Below are 22435 nucleotides of genomic sequence, written 5' to 3' on the forward strand. Positions count from 1 at the left end.
AACACGAGGAATAATGGGATATTTTTATTAAATGAATGAGTCCCCAAGATGAACAGATGAATGAAGTGCTGAGATAGTTTCATGTAAAAGGCACATGTCAAATTACATGTAAAAGTCCTGCATTCAAAAATTCTTAAGCATTGACAGAAAAAAAGGTACTTTAGGTACTAAAAGTATAAGTAAATCTATAACAATGCATCTATTATAAAATATCTAGAACAAAGCACATTTTAAATACATTGTATACCTTTAAAATCTTGAACTAACTATAGCTGGAATGGAAATACTTAAATTAAGTACCTCAAATACATCAGGCTGTACTCATACACTGTTTATCTATACTTGTTTGTAACCCACAAAATTCATTTGTATGTAATCTGTGTGACTGTGAGCCAGGTCACACCAGGAGGAGGTCGGGGTGGACTGGCGGGTCTAAAAACACCAGACTTTTTACCGATGAACTGTTTGTTTATTCATCACGTATCTTCCGTAACGTTTCTGTAGTTATTTTAACCACAAACCATCATCTTTTCCTGAATCCGACCAACTAGTTTGACATTCAACGCTCTTGTTACTGGACATTCATACGTAGAAAAAAAAGAAAAGAAAATAGCTTTTTCGTAAAATATCATACACAGGAAAGGAAAAGATTGTGGTTAAAGTTAAACCCATAGACTGTATATAGGAAGGGGATATAGTCACTGTGACGTCATCCATTGGTTTGTGGACTGAAGTTTTGAAGTCTCTTTGGCATTCGCCATCTTGGTTTTTGGCCGTCGCCAACTTGGTTTTTGGCCATCGCCATTTGGTTTTTGGCCATCGCCATCTTGGTTTTTGGCCATCGCCATTTGGTTTTTGTCTGTCGCCATTTTGGTTTCTGGCCGTTGCCATCTTGGTTTTTGGCCATCGGCATCTTGGTTTTTGGCCGTCGCCATCTTGGTTTCAACAGCTATGTCTCTTGGTTGCTTAAGATAATCCACAAACATAGTTGTAAGCAGTTTTTCAAATGTAGGTTTTTTGAAGCACCTCAAGCCAAGTGCTATAAATTCCCATTATATTGGAGAGAAGGCAGATATCTCTACGGCCGATACCTCCAACACTCTGCAACTCACACCAAAACAATCTAGATTGACGAATAACACAACAGGTTAGAGGAAACATATCTTTTTTTTTTTTTTTTGGGGGGTGTTCCTTTAAGTCTGCACACTGTGGAGTGTTTGAACTGTCATCAAAGCGCTCTACCACAACAGAAGAATATATTTGCACCAACCATTGTTACTGCTTTGTTTAGAAACTCAGAGGAGCGGCTGAACAAGGTTCCTTAAAAAGGAAAGATGAGTAGATCAGATCTGTACTCCGGGTACAATGATGAAATACTTTCCTCCAGAGGAAGGTACAAGGCTAGAGCAGCCAACGCAAACAAGACTCGACATTTCAAGGTGGCATCTGTCGGCCAGATGGCCAAATATGTTTTCCCTTCCCTCGGGATGAATTACAGTTGGCCATGGTTTGCTCAGTAAATGGTACGCTGGTTCATGTGGCTGTGTGCTGGAAACTGTGCTGCAGGGTTTTTACCCTCTCGACCAGTATTATCATGTCTGCACACCCCCAGAATAAAACATTTCCTACACTTCAATCAGGGGCACTAAAACCTTCAGCCTCTTGACATATTTGACTTATTTGTTATGTAGATTATTTGCTTTATTTGCATTAAGAGTGCAGCAGGGTTAGGCCACGTCACCCGTCTTACTGTGTAGTACAAAGCACTGCTTTGTGCATCTTTTCTACGTGGAGTCGGGCCGTCTGCTCGTCGGTATTCGCCGTCCTTGGCGTAGAAATCGATATCGCAGCTGACTGTTGTCTTATCTGGAAGGTGAAGGTTGACGTCTCAAGGGTAGCTTCGTCGTCATTCACTTGTGAGGTCCGTGTGTGTGTGTGTGTGTGTGTGTGTGTGTTAATAAGAGCTTTGGCCTTCACTCACAGTGAATAAGTGTGACATCAACGGTTTATTTTCATCTTAAAACACTGCATACATATAAATATATAAAACATAACTTTGATATTTGTACACGTCTCTTGGATCGGAGATCTAATCGTCGGTTTTATTTTGAAAAAAATGTGGCCTTCACATGCTCAATTAACGGACGGAATTTCCAAATTCCTGTTGGTTTTGCTGTCATCTTATGACTCGACTACCCGTCTGAACAGACAGCGCTTGTTACTTAAACAGACGGGGCTTGTTAGCAGGATAAAGTTATCGCTTGCTTTTGGTCTCTGGCTGTGAGATTATTAGAGAGCGATGGAAAGAGACGTAGATAATGACAGCTTTATTCTTTAGTCACACTATTTTCCATGCTGAATTCAGAAGCTGTGGTTGTCACCAAAAACATTTTCATTCACTTGTAAAGTGAATTTGTTTCCTTTCACAAACTGAGACAAAGAACACAAGCAGGAGCAGCAGGACGGATGCTTCATGGCTGACAATAAAAGCAAAGACAAGAAACGGCTCTATGGAAATAGTAAAGTGTGACAAAGAGGTGCAAACCGCTGAATGCTAATGTGGCCTACACTGTTTCCTGTATTGCCTAGCATGCAAGTGAATCGGAACACCCCCCTCCCCCCCGTCTGTGGTGCAGTATCAGCTCTTAGCTGTAGGCAGCGGCCCCTCCTGCATCTGAGCCTCGTCCACTGACCCCTCCGGCAGATGGACGGTCATCGTGCAGGCACGAATCCCCCCCAGAGGCTCCAGCACGTTGAACACCCTGTCCCACACGTCCCTCTCCGGATCGTACCGCTGCACGATATCAACCATGCATCTGCTGTTCCAGGAATACCCTCCCACCACGTAGATCTCCCCGTTGAACACCGTCACGCCGACGTCGCTCTGGCCCCAAGACATCGGCGCCACCACCGTCCACTGGTCTGTCTTCGGGCTGTAGTATTCGCAGCCCAGGACGTCGTCGTAGTCGGTGCTGCCCCGGAAGTGATTCCCGCCCATCACGTAGAGTCTGTCGCCGACGGTGCACATGCAGTGAAGGCCGCGGAGCTCCTTCATGTCGGCTCGGAGAGTCCACGTGTCGGCGGCGGGGTCGTAGCACCAGAGCTCCTTCTGGAACGTGTCACGAGTGATTCCACCTGTGTGACGAGAGAGAACCCAACAAATGTGACAGAACGTTAGAAACAATCTTCAATGACAGATTTATTTTACTGGTGGTTCATTCAACCAAGTCGCCAGAAAGAAAAATGTTGCCATTGTACGTTTCTGCAAACCACAGAATACGCTGAATGTTGAGGTTCCTGAAACAAAAATCAATTTCATGAATTGCAGAACTGCTTGATTTATATCAATTATGATTTATGTTAAAATTATAACGTAACATTGTACCGTAAGATCTTAAAGTAACATTGTAACGTAGCGACGTAGCGTAACGACATAGCGACGTAGTGTGACGACGTAGCGTGACAACGTAACGTAACAACGTAACGTAACAACGTAACGTAACAACGTAACGTAACAACGTAACGTAACAACGTAACGTAACAACATAACAATGTAACAACATAACAATGTAACAATCTAACAATCTAACAACGTAACGGAACAACGTAACGGAACAACGTAACGGAACAACGTAACGGAACAACGGAACAACGGAACACCATAACAACACAACAATGTAACAGCATAACAACGTAACGTAACAACGTAACGTAACAACGTAACGTAACAACGTAACAACGTAACGTAACAACGTAACGTAACAACGTAACGTAACAACGTAAGGTATCGTTGTCACCCCACCTGCAACTGCAATTCAATTTCAAATAGATAGTTTGGAAATTCTCCTTTTTGGTGAATTCAAAGACACGGTAGGAACCAATAGAACAATTTGGAACATGCTGGCAAATATAGTATTTGTAATTAATGGACTACAACATGCATAAGTGTTTAGAGAATTCCATTTTTTGCATGTTTTGCCCTGAACATGGTAAATATGAACATTTTCTTCTACAGACTGTGAGTCTGAAAAAGAGTCCATTAAATTAATCAAACAATTCCGTAAGCAACATTTTTTTATGTTAGCTTCAAATGCAGGAAGTTACATAAGAAGAAGAAACATCATCTTTTAGGACTTCTGGGCTTCTAACATTTGTAGAATCTCATATCTGTTTTTCCTTCACCTCATATTTACTAGTTGTCCTTTTATCACATATTTCAAGACATTAAGGAATCCCCCCCCCCCCTTCATCTATTGGGTTTTAAGGTCACAACAGTTGTTGTTAAAATAACCATTGCTCTGCTACTGCAGTTTCCAGCTACTTTCAGCTCATTTCTGGGGGCTTTCAGATAACCAATGAAGTCAACATTTAAATCAAAAGTTTCAGGAGTGGGCCGACCAAACCAGGTCTTAAACACATGGATGCTGGAACAGGAACAGTTTGTATGAATGTTCATGATGAGCTGTTTCTGCCTGCAGCTGTTTGTGGTGACATGCTAGACACAACACTTTGATAAGCTAAATGCTCGCAGGGTTCTATTCTGAATCTCAGAGCACACATGTCTGCCTTTGTACCTTTTATCTTTTGCTTAAATACTGAGCCCAGGTTCAAACTCAAAACCTCCCTGGTGGAATGAAATAAATGTGCGTCTGCTATGTTATGTATTCTGGTAAACATCACCGACACTTTAAAGCTCGTGAGAGTCGTGGGTTTTTAAATTTGTCGCAAAGTACCGGGACCCACTTCAACCACAGGTCTTGTTGTGTTTCCTGCTTCTCAGTCATTCGTGTGAAACAGTTTCTGCTCTCAAACCTTTTCTGTCCAAAGGTTGCTAAGAGACCTGACAGACAGCAGGTTGAGGGCAGAGAGTGTGCTGCTAAACAGGAAGTGGTTTCAAATCGGCCAGCCATGCGAGCGTTTGTCAATAACTCATTTGAACAAAATGGAACCTTTTGTCGCTGATAGAAAATTCCTGCAGAAACACTTTTAGGTGTTTTAGGTGTTAAGTGGACTAGACTGGTCTCTTGAACTGATGGAGCTCCTAAAGCGTAAAGATCCAGTATTTACTTATTTGTACACACACACACAAGGGTAGAATACACTGCAGTATGAGTAGCCTGCAGACCGGCTCTAACAGGATGTAACTATCTCTGTGACTTCCTGTGTATTCTTTTGAAGGCTGCTGAAGACTGTCCAACTTGACCGCAGCTTTACCTTCACGGCCCCCTGCTGCCGCCCCCACGCGAGGTTTAACTCATCGCGAGCGAGCCTGTTATGAATCCATCAGCAAGGAGCGCCATCGCTGTTTTGAAGGTATCCTGTGGTGTGTAGGACCTCCTGCAGCAGCTTTCTACATAAGTGGACCCCTGTTGTGTTTGTCTCATGCACACACACACACACACACACACACACACATGCAAACACGACAACACACATGCACATTCCTGCCAAAGTTAACAGCCATAGATTTTAAAGGATTTTTAAATATTTAACCCAGCTGCTTGGTCTTAGTGAGCGTCCAGAGTCCTGGTTTTGTTCCTCTTTATTCCGACGTTAAATGAGCTGATGAAGGCCATCTTTCACCAGGTCATTTGTTGAAACACTTAACATGACCATTGTGTAGATGTCATCAATAGTGTGATAATAACTGCCCTTAATAGGAGAAGTTGCAGGACTTTTGTCATACTGTGAAAAGCCTTTAAGTGAGGAAGTCCGGATGGATGCTCGGCTGTACGAAGTTGCGTCCCCCGCTGTGAGAAGTCACTGCTGGATTATGTTTTACCACGAAGGTAAGCTTTGTGCAACTCCAACCATGACTGTGATCTTTCTCTGAACACGAAACACAAAGTTCTTGCTTAACTTAACCACAGAGGCAGCAGAACTGAAAACAGTCACAGGGGTAGAGTGGTAAGACAATGGCTTGTTGTTAAAGTACGAGGACTTAAAACAGTTGTTTATTGTGCCGTTCAAACAGTTTTGAGTCTCTCTTATACCTTTTTTCCACCAATAACCACTTCTTATTTATGTCTGTTACTTATTCAGTCGCTCTTTCAAACTCTCAAACCACAGTTGGTGATTGTTGGAAGAGTGAAAAAGACTGACAAAGATGGTTTTGATGAGTTTTAATTTGTTTTTGTCGAGTTTGAAAGAATCAGCGAGGTAGAAATGACTGTTTCTGTCAATGGAGTCCGGTGGCTTTTAGAAATTGATTGTTGGAACAGTGGAAAGACAAATTTTAATCTTTTGGTTTTATGCTGAGCGACATGAATTGTCCATTTCTTTCATGTCACGACTTCTTTTTCCATCAGTTGGGACGGCATTACACTACAAAACGAAAGTTAGGTTTAGGCAACAAAACGAATGCGTCACAACAACACTTTTGGAAACACGCGTGTCGATGCGTGTCTCCCGTTTGAAAGTCCTGTGTTGATCCTAATTTACAATTTGTGTCACGTACACAAGTTGACTTAATAATAAATGTACAATTTCCTGTCATTCCTTCGTAAATGACAGAGAGACGAGAAGATAAACTGAGCTCAGACACATTTTGAGTTTTGTGCCGATCAGCGTTGACTTACCGGAGATGTACATGAGGTCCCCGTGAACTGTTCCGGCGTGTCCGTAGTGAGGCTCCACCATGTTGGCCACGTTCGTCCACTCATTCTTCCTCAGGTTGTAGCACTCCACCGTGTCTGATCGACGTGACGGAAAGAGACGTTTGGGAAAAGTAGAATTTAATTTAAGCATCAGCGCCTCGTTTCACCACAGCTCTGTGTGCGTTTATGACTCAATCGGAAGTTAAATCGTTCGAACGTTCGTGATCTACGATGTGTTTTAGAAACTCCTCCTTTTGTTTCTTTTTTTGTCCGGAATTTTGCTTGAGTACTTTGAAAAATTTGACTTCTGCGTAAGATTTCGGACAGACAGGAAGTTTGTCAAATTAGCACAGTTAGCTAGTGAACAAAGTAGAGCATTTAGCAGCTAAAGAGACATACATTTAGAGTTGATGGAGACTAAAGAACAGAGTTTAAAGGGAGAATATTAGACAGAAACACGACTCCAAATTAAAGCAGTACTGGAACAAGAACTGTCAGCTGCTCACCAATCTCTCCTGACGCATTCCTTCCTCCGACTGCAAACAGCTTCCCCTTCAGCGTGCTCAGGTGGAAGAAGGTCCTCTTCTCGTTGAGAGAAGCGATCTGAAGCCACTTGTTGAAGCGCGGGTCGTAGCGGTAGGCGCTGTCGATGGCCGTCTTACCCTTGGTGTCGTAGGTGCTCTGGCCTGAGAGCAAGAGTTGTGTTAATGGAGGATAAACTATAATCTGTGAAAAAAAGCATTTATTTATGCTACTCATTCCTTTATATAATTCGGTCACACATTGAGTCTTGATGATGAACGATGTACCATGACTTCTTCCCTTCCAACTAACTCATTAAATTATGTAAGTCTCGGACCAATGCATTCTCTCTAGTGTCCACCAGGGGGCGACTCCTCTGGTTGTATAGAAGTCTAGTCTAAAATGACTCTACTTCTCTCTTGATTTATTCCCTCAGTAAACATTGTAAACATGAGTGTATGGTCTCAATCTCTAGTTTACAGTCTTCTTCAATACAGCATGATGTTCATTTAGTACATTATGGAACATTTAGAGTCACACAGACCATAAAGCAGGGGATGATTTAGGGGGCGGGGCTACACAGTGATTGACAGGTCTCTACCAGAGACGTATACGACGTCTCTACGTCACTCCTCCTCAGTCCAGATATGGTCACTTCCTGTTCACTGGTTGCAAAAAAACTAGATCCAAGGACCAAAATCCAAGATGGCAACAGCCAAAATGCTTTTCACCAAGAAAACTAGGGCTTGTCTGAGGCTCCTATCCTGCAGTTTGCATGGACCATTATTAACAATTTAGCGTCCTCTATTTAGTGTGTATGTGTGTTTTCCCTAAAGTTAAATACCATTGTTAAATGAACTGCCTGATGTGGATATTGCCCTGAGAGTGTGAAGTGTGGGTGCTCTGACCTCCAACAATGAAGAGGAAGCCGCCGAGAAGAGCCACGCCATGCTGGTAACGCGGCACCTCCATGGGCTTCAGGGCCCTCCAGTGGCCGGCCTTTTGGTCATACAGCCTCAGCTCCCGGCTCACCACCAGTTGCTGTCGCATCACGCCGCCCAGAGCCAGGATGTGGGTGTCGTCCGAGCGTATTCGCGTCCGCTCGGTCTGCAGAGCCGGCTGCATGAAAGGCATCATCTGGTAGTTGCTGGCCTCCAGCAGGAGGTTCACACAGGCCGTCTCAGAGCGCATCACGGAGTCCCCTCCCTCCTCGTCTTCCTGGGAGATCTGGAGCAGCTCGTTGGGGCTCATCAGCGGGAAGCGAATGTGGCGCATCAAGGCGTAGACGGAGGAGCGTCGACTGGGGGAGTCGTGGTCCAGCCATCCTCTGGCGATGCGGTAGAGCTCCATCTCAGAGAATCCCTCCAGGGTGTTGTTGGACAGAGCGTTGGCCATGCTGGTTTCAGAGAGCTGGAGGTAGTGGCCGCTCTCCACCAACGCGGAGAGGTTCTGGCTCACAAACTCACCTGGGTTTGACACCACAAAGAGGATCAAAGTCACGATCTTATTTGAGTTTGTTCAACCAGAATGATGTTTTCTTTCTGCTTGTTTTGATAATGGAAGAGTGGGTGAAGCGTTTTAGGGATTACTGAGGATCTGATCTGAGGATCTACACCTCCAATACAACAATTCAATATCCTCTCAGTCACTGTAGCCTCAAGCAAAGGTTCGTATGATATCTAATTAATGACTTCTCTGCAGCTTTGCAAAGTCATCCAGTGGGACGGACTGGACCCCCCCCCGTTCTACGCTAATCCCACTTTCCACCTCATCTACGCATTAGTGCAGATTCACCACTCTCACATCAGTGTTGTGAACTCTCACCTATATTCAGCTGAACGTCCTCCAGAAGCAGGTCCATGGCGATGCGCTCCACCTCCACACAGTTATCAATAGTGATCTGCATCGAAGAGCACGAGAGTCACTCACAAGCATCTGTTTTATTCTGCGTTGTGTAAGTGACGCCGGCAGAGAGGGCGTTAAAGGACAACGGAAGAGCAGCTTAACGAGCCAGACCTCCAGCTGTACGTGAATTAATGCAAATTCTCTCACCTCGCTGCTCAGAAGCTGATTGCAGAAGCTCAGGACGGGCATGACCTGCAGGAAGTTCGCCGCCTCCAGGGTGTCCTGCAGATTACCCATGTCGAGGCAGACTTTGGATGTGTAAATGAAGTCTACGATGTTCTTTAAACCCAACTTAGTGACCCCGTGCAGCTTGATCTCTCTCATCTCCTGCTCCCTCATGCCTCCTGAACGAGGACGGAACAAAGGACAAAGAGGCAAAGAGGCGAATGCATCTTTTTTTTTTAGTGCGCATTCAGCAAGACACAAAGACAACGCTGACACCGTGAAGCCTGGCAGCTCAGACATTTTGCAGGGAGGGGATAATAAGCGTATTTAATTATGTGTAAAGGAAGGTTAATGCAGGAGAAAGTCTCCGTAGACTCGTAGAGTTGTTGACTATTTAGTGGAATAGCTGTGAAACACTCAACAGCTGACATTAATTGTATCTATGACACTTGTGTCTATGACATGTTAAGAAAGGCTCGTTACACGTAGTGTTGCTGTTGCACAGTGAAATGTGTCTTTGGGTTTGGAAGGTGAGCTCTCACCTGTGAACATCGCCTTGAAATAGTCGCTGCACGAAGCCATGATGACTCTGTGGACTGGGAAAGTGTCCCCGCTGTCCCCGGGGACCAAGACCACGTCACAGAGAGTCGTATTGGCCCGAAAAGCATCAAAGCCCTGCGGGAAAAAACAAACACTTAATTCCTTATCATAATAATGCTATTTTTATTGGTGGCTTCTACGAGATTCTTCTTTGCCTTTTCATTGTGTTAACACTGTTGGATTTGTTTGGTAATATGCAGGTGAAAAGTGAAGCCAAAGCTTCATGTGTTAAAGCTGCATTCTCTCTAGTGTCCACCAGGGGGCGACTCCTCTGGTTGTATAGAAGTCTAGTCTAAAATGACTCTACTTCTCTCTTGATTTATTCCCTCAGTAAACATTGTAAACATGAGTTTATGGTCTCAATCTCTAGTTTACAGTCTTCTTCAATACAGCATGATGTTCATTTAGTACATTATGGAACATTTAGAGTCAAACAGACCATAAAGCAGGGGATGCTTTAGGGGGCGGGGCTACACACTGATTGACAGGTCTCTACGTCACTCCTCCTCAGTCCAGATGTGGTCACTTCCATATTTGTGCTCCAAAATAAGTTGCTGTTGTTAATAAGTGACATAATAAATACCTGCAGCACAGCTGCTCCGTGCTCGGTGCTGCTGAACACCTTGGACAGCGGCCGAGGGGGAAGTTTCGGCTTTGTGGCTTTATCTGGGCGTTTAGGTGGCGTTTCATTGGATGGGGGGAGAGGAGCCGGAGCCGGAGCCGGAGCCGGAGCCGGAGCCGGAGCCGGAGCCGGAACGGGAGCTGGTGGAGAAGGCCTGTCATCTATCAAACCCAAATGGAGAACAGATATGAAGAGATGAGAGAAGTCGTGATACTTTTATTGCTGCAGGAGCATAGAACTACTGATGGAGGGTCCTGATGGATATAAAGTATACAAGTATTAGCAGCAACACGTACTCAAAGTATCAAAAGTAAAAGTACTCGTGCAGAATGGCCCATGTCAGTGTTTTGGCATATTATTGGCTCATTAATGTATTAATAAGTGATATATTTAATATTTTATAAACTAATCATAAGATGTAAAACCTTAATCTGAAAAGTAACTAATAACTAGTGCTGGCAAATACACGTAGTGAGTAAAAAAGTACTATAATTCCCTCTGAAATGTACCTCAAAACGCAGTACAGTACATGAATGTACTTTCCACCACTGAGACAAACACAAACCTCGTTTAGACATGTGTGAGCTTCCTCTCTCCTTCGTATCAGATCAAAAATAATAAAAGATATAAATCAAAAGAGGCAGTGAGCACACACACACACACACACACACACACACACACACACACACCTGGTTGGACAGGTGGGTCCGGCGGAGCAGGAAGTCTCTCCGGCTGAGCTGCGGGTCTCGGAGGGTCCCTGGACTGATGCCTGCCGCTCAGGCGGGAGAACCTGCGGGTCAGCCTCCCCGGCCCGCTGTCGTCTCCACTTCCCCTGCAGAGGAACCAGGAAGTGTGTGTTCTTTACCGCGCCATTTTGCATCCCGAACACTTAACGTCTCCCTGCTGTGAAATCCTCTCTTTGTGTCTCAAGTGACGTTGAGAGGAATCTGACAACGAGCCTGCTGCGTCCACAACATCTCCGTGTTTTCATTATAGTGTAACAACACATCACGCACAATGCATCTAATGCAAAGTGGAGCAAAACAGGAATAGCATGCTGGACAAACACGTGACAGGATTTATTCTGGGAGTTTCATTAACTCTTTTCATCGTACACTTTTAGCCTCTGAGTTTAGTCTCTCAGCACTTCCTCTTGGGTTGTAAACAAACACCGCTTCCTCCAGTTCACTTGGCAGAGCCCAACCACTCCCGTGGCCCAAAGCCTGACTTCAACCATCTCTACTGTGAAGCATTGGATTAACGGAGGCTCCAGGAAGAAGCCCTGCAGCTTCAAAACACAAGTCTTTCATCTGATTCGCATGGATCCTGCGACGTGAATAGGAGGAACCAGGGGTGCACTTCTCCTCTTTAGACTGTTTCCTGCCAAGCTACTCGCACACAGTGAGTCCCAGAACCACACAGAGAGAACAAACAAATACAACTATCGACTATATCTACTATAGGAAGAGTTTAAATGTTTCATTTTTAAAATTCACGAGCAAAAGAGGTAAATATTCTACCTCTTTTTAAATTAATTTTTATTTTTATTTACACACACAAAAGCAGTTATTAATGCCATTTTTATGTATGTTTCTGTATTGTTTATTATCATATATAAATATGCAGGAATCCAGCTGCTTAAATATGTATTTATTTAATAAGTTATATTAAATAAGTACCTGAAAATGCAATTTAAACATGCATTAAACATGTTGTACAGGAGTATTGATCAACATGGATGCTGGGAAATGATTTTAGGCAGAAAACAAAGAAGAAAATATGTAACTATAACACTTTTCTCTTTTCTCTTAGACCCACCTACAGTGAGTGGTAAAGCCAATCACCCCCCATGATTAAAATGTATGATTGTATGCTGAACGTGTTGAGACACCGTACCCCATTTCATTTGCCTCTGGCGGTTGAACACGCTGGCTGTTTCGCTGCTGAGACTTCCTGCAGGGAGACAAAATAAAAGCTTCAGTGCACAGAAACATGATTTCATGAGCTGATGATGTTTACCCGCAGTGCTTTGATGTTTATCTTTAAATCATATTTATTATGCTCTTGTACTCTGACACTTATTAGTTAAACCAGTTTTTTGCACAAATTTAACAAGAAAATGGTGACACTCACTTCCTCCATCACACTAACACACAAGTGACAAACGTGTGAGTGACACACACATCCTCTTTTTAACTGACTGAGCTCTGACTTCTATCGTCTTCACCTCCCAATGTTGTCTTTTTATGAATTTTAACTCAAAAAACATTTAATGTTGCATCTTTGCATCGTGTCATAACATACAAGTATTTCAAAAATCATTAAGTGACTTTGTTAAAGGTGCAACATGTGAGATAAACCAGATGTGTTAGAGCTGCATTCTCTCTAGTGTCCACCAGGGGGCGACTCCTCTGGTTGTATAGAAGTCTAGTCTAAAATGACTCTACTTCTCTCTTGATTTATTCCCTCAGTAAACATTGTAAACATGAGTTTATGGTCTCAATCTCTAGTTTACAGTCTTCTTCAATACAGCATGATGTTCATTTAGTACATTATGGAACATTTAGAGTCAAACAGACCATGAAGCAGGGGATGCTTTAGGGGGCGGGGCTACACTGTGATTGACAGGTCGTATTCCAAGATGGCTAGGGCGAAATGGCCGAACTCAAGGCTTCAAAACGGCCACAAACCGACGGGTGACGTCACGATGACTTTCTTATATACAGTCTGTGGTCCAACATGAGAGGAGAAGTAGAGCTACTCGTCATTCATAGTAAAGGTAAAATGTACAATTGTGTTAAACAATTAAATGTTAAACATGAAAATGACTCTTATTGTTGTTCAGTTGTTCAATACTACTTCATTGAAGTGACCCCTCCTGAGCAGCTGAGCCGTATGAATCAGCTCTAGATCGGATCTATGAAAGCACCTGTTGGTGCCCCCTTACCTGGAAGAGATCCTCCTCAGCAGACCGGACCCGAGGCCTCTCTCCAGCCTGCTCGTCTAACCGGGCCAGAGCTCTTAAAGAGGAACAGTCCGCCGCTCGGTGCCAGCTGGTTTGAAAGAGTTTGACGCGTTCTGGTTGAGCGTCGACGTTTCTTTGCCTTAAAAAGAAAAAGAGAAAAAACGACGAGCCCTCACTCACTTCCTGTGCTACTTCTCGTTCTCACTGTCTGCACTGTTCCTGCATCTCCCCACACCCAGATGTGACACACTTGTGTCGGTGAAATCATCAGCTAAAGGTTTCACAAGCTGTTTTTTTTCTTTTTATGGTTTTGAGATGAGCATATAGGCACACTGCTGCAGGCCCTACGCAGACGAGACGAGCATGATGACTCCAACGGAGGAACGTCTGAAATTCACCTTATATATATATATATATATATATATATATATATATATATATATATTTGACATTTGATGGTATATTTATGTGTTTTGCTTGATGAAAGTTATAAACATCCCAATCGCTTGAAGAGGCATTATATGAAATGATCTGTCGCTCTTTTAAAGTGGCAGTTTGTGGTGTTCTTCTGGAAGCTGACGCGATGTTCATTAGAGATTTAAAACATAGATGTATTAATCCCCTGCATTAAAACTAAACACATGTACATTCTCTTCACAAAAACAAAAAATCCAGAAGCTCTTCATCACCTCAGCAGCCGTTTATTCAACCACGAGCACCATCAGCATCTCAAACTGTAGTTACTGTTATTAGTCACTCTAAAACCCAAAGAGGGTCGTTGGTTTCATGCCTCCATGGCCTCCAATCCAAAAACAAACACACACATGTTGTATTCACTTGCTAAAGTCACTCGTGCATGAAGCTGTTTTGCGTGTTTGCTGATGCAGTCATGAGTGAACAATCTGTTCTCCGTCACGGTGGAGTCTCTTCAGTCCTCCTCAGTGCTGCCCTCTGCTGGTCGGTTACAGTTTAGAGAACTGAATGAGGTTCCTGTTGATCTCCGCCACGTTCCTGCAGCCTGGATCAGATCAAAACAAACACATCAGCTGTTTCAGGAGAAACAGAATACTGCTGCTGCTGCTGCTGCTTTTTTTTTTAAATTTTTGGCACAAATATGTATTTAGCACTTCTCACCTGATAACGCCATGGACAGACGGAACTCATCATTTAAGATTTGCAGCACTTCCCTCACTCCTTCCTCACCCTGAGAGATCACACAGGACCCACAGTTACAACAAAAGACTGAATACAGCCTGAAATCTCACAACAATATAATAAAACATCAACGAGTTTGTTCTTTTCCAGCTAACAAATATTGTGTTTACGTACTCAAACACACAAACGGGTTCTTCATGTCCATGCAAACCAGGGATGTGTGGTCAGGGATCATGACAAGTAAAAAACAAATAATGCTAAAATACATATTAATATGTCTCTACTGATCTGTGCTATAAATGTAATTTCTGTATGATTCCAATAATTTTTATAATATAAATCTCTGAATGATCTCATGTCCTGTTCAAACAGAGCCGACAGTGACCAGCTGTTCCTCACCTCACTGTGAATACTCACTAACTGTTGAGTCTTTTTCTGTCTCATTGTTTGTCACCACTGTAATATCTGTAGACTCTTTTATTATATATCCTTTCTTTACATAGAATACTGTATTTCACGTCAGTGTAGAACATGTTTAGTGTTGCTGATCTGACGTTAAACCGCAGTGAAAAAGCAAAGAGGGGCAAACAGTACCTCTGCCTCACTGAAGGGGGCGAGAGAGAGCCCACGGGTCGGGTTCATGCTTGTTCTGTCGTTGCTCTTCTTCTACACTTTTCTTCTTCTTCTATTTTGCTTTGACCGCGAAAATGTAAGGTTCTATATCCAAGCTTAACAATGTCTCAAAAAACAAGGAATTATGACCAAATCAACATCAGTTCAACGTCGGACAGGTAAAGTAACCTTTTATGTGTTCGTTGTTCTCTTTATACATCCGGGGTTGTGACGCAGTTTATCGAGGAATCTCACGATTTTCGCGGGTGGCGCTCGCGAGCGCTCCGCTTCTGAAACGCTCCCGGTGGAATCAAATATGTACCATAATGTGTGTGTAAAGAATGCTGATATGAAATATGAAAAACAACCAGTAGTCAATGTGCAAGCTGCCAGTTGAATGGTGGTTTAAGCTTCTCTATTGGGTTCATATGTTTGTAAATCTGACTTATAGTGTCAGAGCCTCACGAGACACGAGCCTCACCGCACGACACTGCTGCAAACACTCGTTTACTGACAGATGAAGACTTTTAACTCCACATCCCACACAGTGTTGTTGATTTTGGTGAATCAAAATGTTGATTTTATGGTTTTTGTTGTTGTCACGGATCGTATTTCGTTCTTCGTGTGGTGATGATCTATCTCACGGTGTCGCACAGCGGTCGGTGCGTTTGCCGGTTGTACCTTGTACGCGAGGCCCCACACGGCCGGACGGCCAATGAAGACGCACTTGGCTCCCAAGGCCAGCGCTTTCAGCACGTCACTTCCTGTCCGGATGCCTCCGTCCAGGTAGATCTCGATCCTCCCCTGCACCGTGTCCACGATCTCCGTCAGGGCGTCGATCTGTTTGAAACACGGGCGAAGACGTCACAGGTGGGTCTTTTACTACACCTCACACGCTTTTATTTTGAAAGAGGGTTACCTTCTCACTGATGTTAACAGAACCAGAACATGCTCATACTGATGCTAGCATTACTACAAGCACTACTAACACTACTTTGATGTTTAGTTAAAAACACGTATTTGCTTTTCTTGCAGAGAAGAAGATAAAAACCACAATGCTAGATATGAAGCTGGAATCAAGAGCCTGTTAGCTTAGCTTAGCATAAAGACTAGAAACGGAGGGAAACAGCTAGCCTGGCTCTGTCCAAAGGTAATCTGCGTACCAGCGCCTCTAATATCTTGTCTGCACAGCGACTCTGTGTCAATGTGACAACAAGAACCTCAAAACCACACCACCACTGCTCCTGCATGAATCACCACTGCTGCTTCTTGTTCTATGACTGCAGCTCTTATTGATCCTACAAGTGTCGTTGCCGTCTGACATGGGTGCACACTTGCGTCTCCTTCTATGAACATGAGACACCACAACGATCCGCGGCATAACCGGAGAAATACGTGGGTCTGTAGGTACCGAAGCCGGGCCTCCGTCCAGCTGTCTCCCCCCGTGGTTCGACACAATGACGCCCTGGACGCCGTGCTCCACGGCCAGCTCGGCGTCCTCCTTGGTCAGGATTCCCTTGATGATGATCGGCAGGCGGGTGATGGACTGCAGCCAGTACACGTCCTTCCAGCTGATGGAGGGGTCCAAGGTGTTGGCCGGGATCCCGTACTCCTCCGGGGCTGCGGCCTCCTGCTGGTAGGGTAAACTCGATGAACACCTTGTCTCGTGTGTTGGTTTCCTGCCGTGTCTCTGCATGTGTGTCAGTAAAAGGTACGTCGAATAGTTACCTGGAAGACTCCATCAAAGTTCTTGACCTTCAGGTGCGGCGGCAGCTTGAACTGGTTGCGGATGTCGTTGCGGCGCTTCCCGGTGTAGGGGACGTCGACGGTGAGGACCAGGGCCTTGTAGCCCAGCGCCTCCACGCGGTGCACGATCTGCTCGGACAGCTTCCGGTCCCGGTACACGTAGAGCTGGAACCAGCGGTAACCGCTCGGCGCCGCCGCCACGATCTCCTCCACGGAGCAGGTGGAGTAAGTGCTGGTGATGTAGCAGGTGTTGAGGGCTTCTGTGGCTGCGAGGGGAGGTTTGAGAAGTTACTACGTTGGCTACCGAGGAATGGAATTTACGCGTAGATCCGAGAGGGTTCGGGGTCACGGCGGTGTCCTCACCCCGGGCCGTGGCCATCTCTCCTTCATGCCAGGCCAGGCAGTGAAAGGCGGTGGGCGCGATGCCCACCGGAAAGCTGATCTCCGTCCCCTGAACGGTGGTCCGCGTGTCGCTCACCGACACGTCCCGCAGGATCCGAGGCCTCAGACGGATCCTGGTGGTGACATTCAAACAATAACGCTGAACTTAACAGGGTCGAGTCAGAGTCACAGTAGTACGTCATTGACGGCGTGTCCACTTTAAAAACATGCTGACTAAGCATTGCAAAATCTTAACATCCAGGATTCTTAAGATGACCACGTGCTGTTTTTGCTGAACAAGCAATAAAATCTGTTTCCCCAAAGCTACGAGCTTGAGATCATCTTTGCAAGGCTCGACCCTAACCTGTCTAACCTGACCCCAGAATGCACCCACAAACAAGTCCTCCTCACAGCGGTCCATCGGTCTCTACGGAGTCTTTTATTCCCACCCCTCCCCCCACCTTCTGCACCTTTTGTAAGCCAGTATATTGTCGTCCCTGGTGCAGCATTCGTCCGCTCCGGCTGCATAGTAGTCCCAGGTGGCCTTGGAGAGATGCTCCTTAGCATACTCCTCGAAGTCCGTCAGGCACACCATAGCCATCTCTGCACAGCGACCTCCCTCTCTGCGTGGGACAAACGGAGACCAGAAAAGATAAATCAAGCCTCCCTGTGAAGCTCTACTCCTTATCAGTACAACAGACGCTCAAGATGAGTCATTTCACCGCACAAAATATCTACGTCTCAATGCTAAACACTGCCGGCGTTGTGAAATAGAATTAGGTATTTATTTCCAGTCACGGCTTGTGTTTTTGAACCACGCAAGCATTATCTGGAAACTGTTTTTTTTAGACTTTGTACGTGAGACAAATAGCTGCAGGCTGTAAACGGCAACGAGACAAAAACAACACACGAGGACGGACAACAACGGAGGACCGGTGTTGCGGCATCACACCGAAAACCGCCCTCGTATCTGCAAACTCACCAGTCAAGCTCCCACGCTTTGACATCTGAGCGAGTCAGAAAAAGCTCTGTTTTTAGTTTTCTCTTCTTCTGGGGGTTAAACAGAGATGAATCCTTGTGTCCACGTTGTGCGTTTTTTCTTTTTGTTGTGTGTGTGTGTGTGTGTGTGTGTGTGTGTGGGTCAGGATCGAGCCCTCACAGAGCCTCAGTGAAAGCCCGCTGTGTGACCCGAGGGCGACCCCCCTTTTTCTGCTCTTATTGTGTTCAACACGGGCTGGAAATGTGCTGATGGCGACTCCAGCTATAGGAGGACAAGAGGCATCTGACAGAGCCCCGTGGTGCAGAGACACACACACACACACACACACACACACACACACACACACACACACACACACACACACACTAAAGATAGTCCTGTTTTATGAGCGGTTAGAACAGTTCCATCTGAATCGAGGAATAAATAAAGAGATGATACTGAGCGTGTGCAGATGTGCTCTCACACACACACACACACACACACACACACAACAGCTGGAGAACCTTCGGTCAGAACTTTGCGATCAATGCTCCATTACAAGTAAAATAAGTGCCTACATCTGTCCAATAGATGATGTGATTCTTCATGTGGTTTGAAGAGTAGAGGTAAAAATACCATGGAAATGAAATACTTATAGTTATTAAATACTCGTTAAAGATGTCATCGACAACTTCTTCTTTAGGAGATTTGGGGAGCTGGTGTGCAATATGGAAAGATCTCTAATGAATAGATCATACAGACTTGTATCAGGACTAGACGGAGAGCGAGTCATCAGACAGAACTAGTTAGGCTGGACCTTTAGTGGACTAACATACCGGGTACTGGTGACTTCTTCTTCTCTGCTTCCGGCTGTCTGTTTCAGGCTGTCAGACGTTCTCAGAGTTAAAGAAACATGTTGAGGAAGGCAGGAGGAGGAGGAGGAGGAGGAGGAGGAGGAGGAGGAGGAGGAGGAGGAGTGGATCCGACCGTAGACTGGGGCCAAATCCCAACGTCCTCCTTAAACCCTGAGCCCTCAAGGACTTAATTGACGTCACCTGGTGAGTGGGTGAGTGTGTGAGGGCTCGACACGTCTGCCAGAGAGCCTCAAACACTCCATGAAGTGACAGCGGGACAGAACTGAACCCTCACGGACTCAAAGTCTGTAAGGGAGGACGTTGGGATTTGGCCTAAAACTACACCGGTTTATCTGGAACACCAGAAAACAAACCCAGCCGGCGGTGCGTTCAGGGGAGGCTGAGTTAATTACAAATTGTACAATTTGACTACAGAAGCCCTGAGAGGAACGTTAGGACCAAATCTAAACGGATCTAGTTAGTTCTCTGTGGAAACAGGTGAACACAAAGATGACCGGGATACTTGTTGTTGTAATACTCATTTCAGCCACAAAAGGCCAAGTCTTTCTTTTGAATATAAATGTCTTCTAATCTGCCTTTTAGGGAAAACATGAATAATAAATATAAAGAGTATTCCACCAGGAGAGAAAGCTTAAAAAGACATTAATGAAGTGGACTGTTTTGCGTTAACAGAACCTCAACGGACCTGTGCCGTGGCTTAGAATGGAAGTTCTGTTAAACAACAGGAACAGCTGGAGGGTCTGAGTGGACACCGTTCAGAGGATCTGCTGAGGAAGCAGCAGACACACTTGTTGAACGCATGAGTGACTAGAAGAAGAAGAACCAGTGCTGCAGCTGCTTCATGACACCAGGAGACGGTACAGGTTGTGTGTGTGTGTGTGTGTGTGTGTGTGTGTGTGTGTGTGTGTGTGTGTGTGTGTGTGTTAGCTGGAATAGGGCTGCAACTAACGACCATTTTCATTAACAATTCCTCTTTTCTAGATTAAATGAAAAAGAAAATTCATTCAGATTAATTTACAAAAAAAAATAAAAATCCTAAATAATACATATTTTTAAATGCAAATCATTTATAATAACTAAGTCTGTGTGTACTACTGTTAATGAGGCAATAGCAATCAACTGACTGATTAATAATTAATTAAAAGACAACATATTTTAATAAAATCCTTATAATTTGTACACGATATATAAAAAATAAAATAAAAACAAAAGATCTTTTTGCGATTAGTGATTGAACAGTAGTTTGTGTGTGTGTGTGTGTGTGTGTGTGTGTGTGTGTGTGTGTGTGTGTGTGTGTGTGTGTGTGTGTGTGTGTGTGTGTGTGTGTGTGTGTGTGTGTGTTTCCTCACCGGTCACAGATGTTCATTCTCTCTCAGCAGACCTTCTTCTCTGCTGACCGACTCATAACCTGAAACACAAGCAGAGAGAAGCCGTTACTGGTACTACTACTACTGCTAGTACTACTGCTAGTACTACCACAGACCTGTCACAGTCAGTGACACCAATACAAGTACAACGCTGCTGCTGTAGAAAACAATCCAACGACTTGTAACAACATCTAACGTCTGAGTTTCTCCTTTAGTTATTTTACTAATCAGCATCGTTGAGAGGATACTTTATACTACAGTACACTGATACTGTCTCTAGTTATACACACTACAGACGTAGTACTACAGTACACTGATACTGTCTCTAGTCATACACACTACAGACGTAGTACTACAGTACACTGATACTGTCTCTAGTCATACACACTACAGACGTAGTACTACAGTACACTGATACTGTCTCTAGTCATACACACTACAGGCGTAGTACTACAGTACACTGATACTGTCTCTAGTCATACACACTACAGGCGTAGTACTACAGTACACTGATACTGTCTCTAGTCATACACACTACAGACGTAGTACTACAGTACACTGATACTGTCTCTAGTCATACACACTACAGACGTAGTACTACAGTACTCAGATACTGTCTCTAGTCATACACACTACAGATGTAGTACTACAGTACTCAGATACTGTCTCTAGTCATACACACTACAGGCGTAGTACTACAGTACACTGATACTGTCTCTAGTTATACACACTACAGACGTAGTACTACAGTACTCAGATACTGTCTCTAGTCATACACACTACAGATGTAGTACTACAGTACACTGATACTGTCTCTAGTTATACACACTACAGACGTATTACTACAGTACACTGATACTGTCTCTAGTTATACACACTACAGACGTAGTACTACAGTACACTGATACTGTCTCTAGTTATACACACTACAGACGTAGTACTACAGTACTCAGATACTGTCTCTAGTCATACACACTACAGGCGTAGTACTACAGTACACTGATACTGTCTCTAGTCATACACACTACAGACGTAGTACTACAGTACACTGATACTGTCTCTAGTTATACACACTACAGACGTAGTACTACAGTACTCAGATACTGTCTCTAGTCATACACACTACAGATGTAGTACTACAGTACACTGATACTGTCTCTAGTTATACACACTACAGACGTATTACTACAGTACACTGATACTGTCTCTAGTTATACACACTACAGACGTAGTACTACAGTACACTGATACTGTCTCTAGTTATACACACTACAGACGTAGTACTACAGTACTCAGATACTGTCTCTAGTCATACACACTACAGATGTAGTACTACAGTACTCAGATACTGTCTCTAGTCATACACACTACAGATGTAGTACTACAGTACACTGATACTGTCTCTAGTTATACACACTACAGGCGTAGTACTACAGTACACTGATACTGTCTCTAGTTATACACACTACAGACGTAGTACTACAGTACACTGATACTGTCTCTAGTTATACACACTACAGGCGTAGTACTACAGTACACTGATACTGTCTCTAGTCATACACACTACAGACGTAGTACTACAGTACTCACAGATACTGTCTCTAGTCATACACACTACAGACGTAGTACTACAGTACACTGATACTGTCTCTAGTTATACACACTACAGATGTAGTACTACAGTACTCAGATACTGTCTCTAGTCATACACACTACAGACGTAGTACTACAGTACACTGATACTGTCTCTAGTTATACACACTACAGACGTAGTACTACAGTACACTGATACTGTCTCTAGTTATACACACTACAGACGTAGTACTACAGTACACAGATACTGTCTCTAGTCATACACACTACAGACGTAGTACTACAGTACTCAGATACTGTCTCTAGTCATACACACTACAGACGTAGTACTACAGTACTCACAGATACTGTC

General features: G+C 44.2%; 2 protein-coding genes across 2 annotated transcripts; both read right to left on the reverse strand.

Annotated features, from left to right (window-relative positions):
- Positions 1-9: 9 nt before the first annotated feature.
- On the reverse strand, positions 10-13567 carry si:rp71-68n21.9 (kelch-like protein 9). Its single transcript, XM_068737351.1, has 11 exons — positions 13358-13567; positions 12307-12363; positions 11100-11242; positions 10372-10571; positions 9731-9863; positions 9171-9367; positions 8943-9018; positions 8027-8584; positions 7103-7282; positions 6579-6692; positions 10-3135 (listed from the first exon to the last, which is right to left on the reverse strand). The coding sequence occupies exons 2-11, from the start codon at positions 12309-12311 to the stop codon at positions 2639-2641; spliced, it is 2103 nt and encodes a 700-aa protein (XP_068593452.1). The 5' UTR covers positions 12312-12363; positions 13358-13567; the 3' UTR covers positions 10-2638.
- A 510-nt stretch (positions 13568-14077) lies between these two features.
- On the reverse strand, positions 14078-20529 carry hao2 (hydroxyacid oxidase 2 (long chain)). The gene is made up of 8 exons (XM_068734343.1): positions 20473-20529; positions 17740-17892; positions 17252-17403; positions 16871-17154; positions 16554-16775; positions 15824-15982; positions 14510-14579; positions 14078-14393 (listed from the first exon to the last, which is right to left on the reverse strand). Exons 1-8 carry the CDS (start codon positions 20487-20489, stop codon positions 14338-14340), a joined length of 1113 nt encoding a protein of 370 aa, XP_068590444.1. The 5' UTR covers positions 20490-20529; the 3' UTR covers positions 14078-14337.
- Between the last annotated feature and the right edge of the window lie 1906 nt (positions 20530-22435).

The sequence above is a fragment of the Cebidichthys violaceus genome, unplaced genomic scaffold (genome assembly GCF_023349555.1).
Source record: "Cebidichthys violaceus isolate CVI_PGR_0920_01 unplaced genomic scaffold, fCebVio1.0.p SCAF_11, whole genome shotgun sequence".
Taxonomy (NCBI): Eukaryota; Metazoa; Chordata; class Actinopteri; order Perciformes; family Stichaeidae; genus Cebidichthys; species Cebidichthys violaceus.

Coding starts and splice junctions, on each gene's coding strand:
- si:rp71-68n21.9 (XM_068737351.1), bottom strand. Junction 9,368..9,730: donor TTTCAAGGCGATGTTCACAG/GTGAGAGCTCAC, acceptor GTCCTCGTTCAG/GAGGCATGAGGGAGCAGGAG. Junction 6,693..7,102: donor GAATGCGTCAGGAGAGATTG/GTGAGCAGCTGA, acceptor CACGTCGATCAG/ACACGGTGGAGTGCTACAAC.
- hao2 (XM_068734343.1), bottom strand. Junction 17,155..17,251: donor AGAGATGGCCACGGCCCGGG/GTGAGGACACCG, acceptor CTCCCCTCGCAG/CCACAGAAGCCCTCAACACC. Junction 14,580..15,823: donor TGTGGGGCCTCGCGTACAAG/GTACAACCGGCA, acceptor GTGATCTCTCAG/GGTGAGGAAGGAGTGAGGGA.